At 25.7% G+C, this 2,661-nt stretch overlaps 2 protein-coding genes across 2 annotated transcripts; both read right to left on the bottom strand.

Annotated features, from left to right (window-relative positions):
• Window positions 1-83: 83 nt before the first annotated feature.
• ENU1_074620 (hypothetical protein) lies at window positions 84-1,253 on the bottom strand (the record flags this gene model as incomplete). The annotated part of the gene is made up of 1 exon (XM_008858512.1): window positions 84-1,253. The coding sequence occupies one exon, from the start codon at window positions 1,251-1,253 to the stop codon at window positions 84-86; it is 1,170 nt and encodes a 389-aa protein (XP_008856734.1).
• Window positions 1,254-1,370: 117 nt separating this feature from the next.
• Window positions 1,371-2,648, bottom strand: ENU1_074610 (phosphatidylinositol-glycan biosynthesis class O protein, putative; the record flags this gene model as incomplete). Its single annotated transcript, XM_008858511.1, has 1 exon — window positions 1,371-2,648. One exon carries the CDS (start codon window positions 2,646-2,648, stop codon window positions 1,371-1,373), a length of 1,278 nt encoding a protein of 425 aa, XP_008856733.1.
• Window positions 2,649-2,661: the final 13 nt, after the last annotated feature.

Genomic DNA, 2,661 nt, shown 5'->3' with positions numbered 1-2,661 from the left:
CTCCCTTCTACGTTTTTCTTTTCTAAAAATCTGAAAAACAAGTTTTATATTCTATTAAAAGGAATTTTTAACTGAATCAAATTTCAATTAATAAATTCATTAACAATGTCTATAAACTGAGTAAATGAAATATTCCCTAATTCCAGCGTTTTAATACAAATATACTCACTTAGTTGAGTTAGTTCTTTTGATTCTTCAAATCTAAGATAATTTGGATTTAAGTCTCCAACTCTACACCTATCAAGAGCATCTGAGTCTTTGAGTATCGAGACTACAATATAGTCATCTTCATTTGGTTTACTTTCTCCTGTACAATGTTTAATAACAGCACTCTTGATATAGTTTTGTTCTGTTTCTGAAATAGAATATTTTACGATATGATTTTTTAACAAATTAAATTTTGTTTTTACAGCTAATGAACCATGTTCAGTACAAATTCCATCTCTTTTTCTTGCCATATCATGAATAAGAGAACCACACGAAGCCAATAATCCAAATCTTCTGTTTTGTGTGTAATAGCCAATAATTAAAGAAAATAATACAACTCTATATGTATGAATTAATCCATGAATACTATTTGGGTGATCAAAGTATGTGTCTGAAATATCAAAATCAGATAATACTATTCCCATACTTTTCACAATAGATTTGACTGACTCTTTATACCATTTAAATGGCTTATGAAGTAATTGAACAGATTTAATTGTCAAGTTTTGTAGTTGAGAAAATAATAAGTCTTTATTTGTTTTAATAAAATGAAGTATTTCGCATAAATATAAACTTTTATAGACACAGCAAGAATTATAAATTTTTACATCACATCCTTCAGTTTCTATGAAATGATTCTTTACACTAATTTCAATCCATTGAATTAAATCTTGAGGAATAACTATTTTATCTATTTGAAGTATTTGACAAATGTAATTAATAATAAATTGTCTGTATTGAATTGCATTATCTAAATTATTACAAATCACTTGATTTTGGATACAACAAAGACTAGTTATATTATTTTCTTTTTCTAAACCCTTTTCAAGAATAAATGAATTTAAACATGGAATTATGAATTGATCATATTGCTTATATCCAAAGTCATGAAGGTAAATTGGGTCTAAATGAAATAATTTTCTTTTTACAGCAATATATTCTTTGTCAAGTAATGTTATAAGAAGTTCATAGACTTCATTAGAGGTATTAAGAGAGATAATTCTTCTTTCAATAAGTATAAACTTATTAGTTAGAATAATGACCATTTTACCTTATTGAGGATTTTATTATTTTTAAGTTCTTTAACTATTACGACAATTTTGAATCTTCCTTAACTTGTTAGATGCAAAAACTAAAATTACAAAAGATAAACAAAATCATATCTAATCTAAATAAGACTTTTCTTCTTCAAGTTGTTTTGGAGTAAGTTTTTGAAGGAAATATCCAATACCTATCATAATATCTGTTACTATACAGAAAGATATATCAAAACATACTTTTGGTGTAAAAATTCTGAAGATTTCTAAATGTCCAGATACAAAGTAAGTAAAGAACATTATAGGAACTAATTGGTATATAAACATAGTTGTGAGACATAAAGAACTTTGAATATACAAAGACGTCCCAGTAGGATGAGACTTTAAAATTATTAACAACCCAAAAATAATACTGATACTTGGGAAGAAGAATGTATTCAAAATGACCAAAAATCCATTTCCAAAGAATGAATAGAATGGTATTCCAATAAATCCAGCATTAAATTGAATATCACTAAATTGGAATGCATGTCCACTTAAGAAGAAGAAATGAATTCCAAAGAAGAAAAATACAAGAAGTACTCCTAATTTGAATGAATATTTCTTGAAATACCATATTAAAAATATAAAAAATATAATAGTTATTCCCATATTTAATGGTAATATTACACTTAGAACAGGTATTAGTGAATACAAACAATCAACATCTTTTTTTCGTATAAGAATCACCATTTTTATTAAGCCTAACAGATAGATCAAATCAGGGATTAAAATAGTCATTAAAGGAATAGATGAACTTTCTATTAAATGATATATGAATGATAATAACATTGCAAGAGATAATAAAACGTCGTGTTTGTAAAAATAAAACATCAATAAAAGTGAAAAAATACAAATATATCCAACAAATTGGCATACAAGATAATTCCAGTTGGACAATAAATAACAAAAAACTAATTCCGTAATTGGAAATTGTTTTGTTTCTAACCAATTAAAATATGTCAATGCGATAAAAGAACATATCCCAACATAAAATGATGTGTATTTTTCTTCTTTAATAAAAGAGTCTGTGCATTGTCCAAACCCATAAATAAGAGTAACAACAGCAATTATTAACAAATCAAAAGGAATGATTGTTGTTAGTGTTTTTAAAGTAAATGGAACCTTAAGAAATGATATAAAACATCCAATAATATAACAAACTTCTGAACAAATCATCATTCCTATAAGCAAACATTCCAAAAAACTAAAACTGGAAGTTGTGACTAGTACTAATCCTAAGAAAATTCCAATAAACAATCCAAATATTAATGACTTATATGGAACGATTGAATCTTTTGGAAGCAATAATGTAAGCAATGAAACAAATAATGACAAAACAGTAATGATAATACCAGCTAACATATAATTGAATTTG

This window comes from Entamoeba nuttalli (genome assembly GCF_000257125.1).
Source record: "Entamoeba nuttalli P19 unplaced genomic scaffold asmbl_3611, whole genome shotgun sequence".
Taxonomy (NCBI): domain Eukaryota; phylum Evosea; order Mastigamoebida; family Endamoebidae; genus Entamoeba; species Entamoeba nuttalli.
This window is presented reverse-complemented; position numbering and strand designations above follow the sequence as displayed.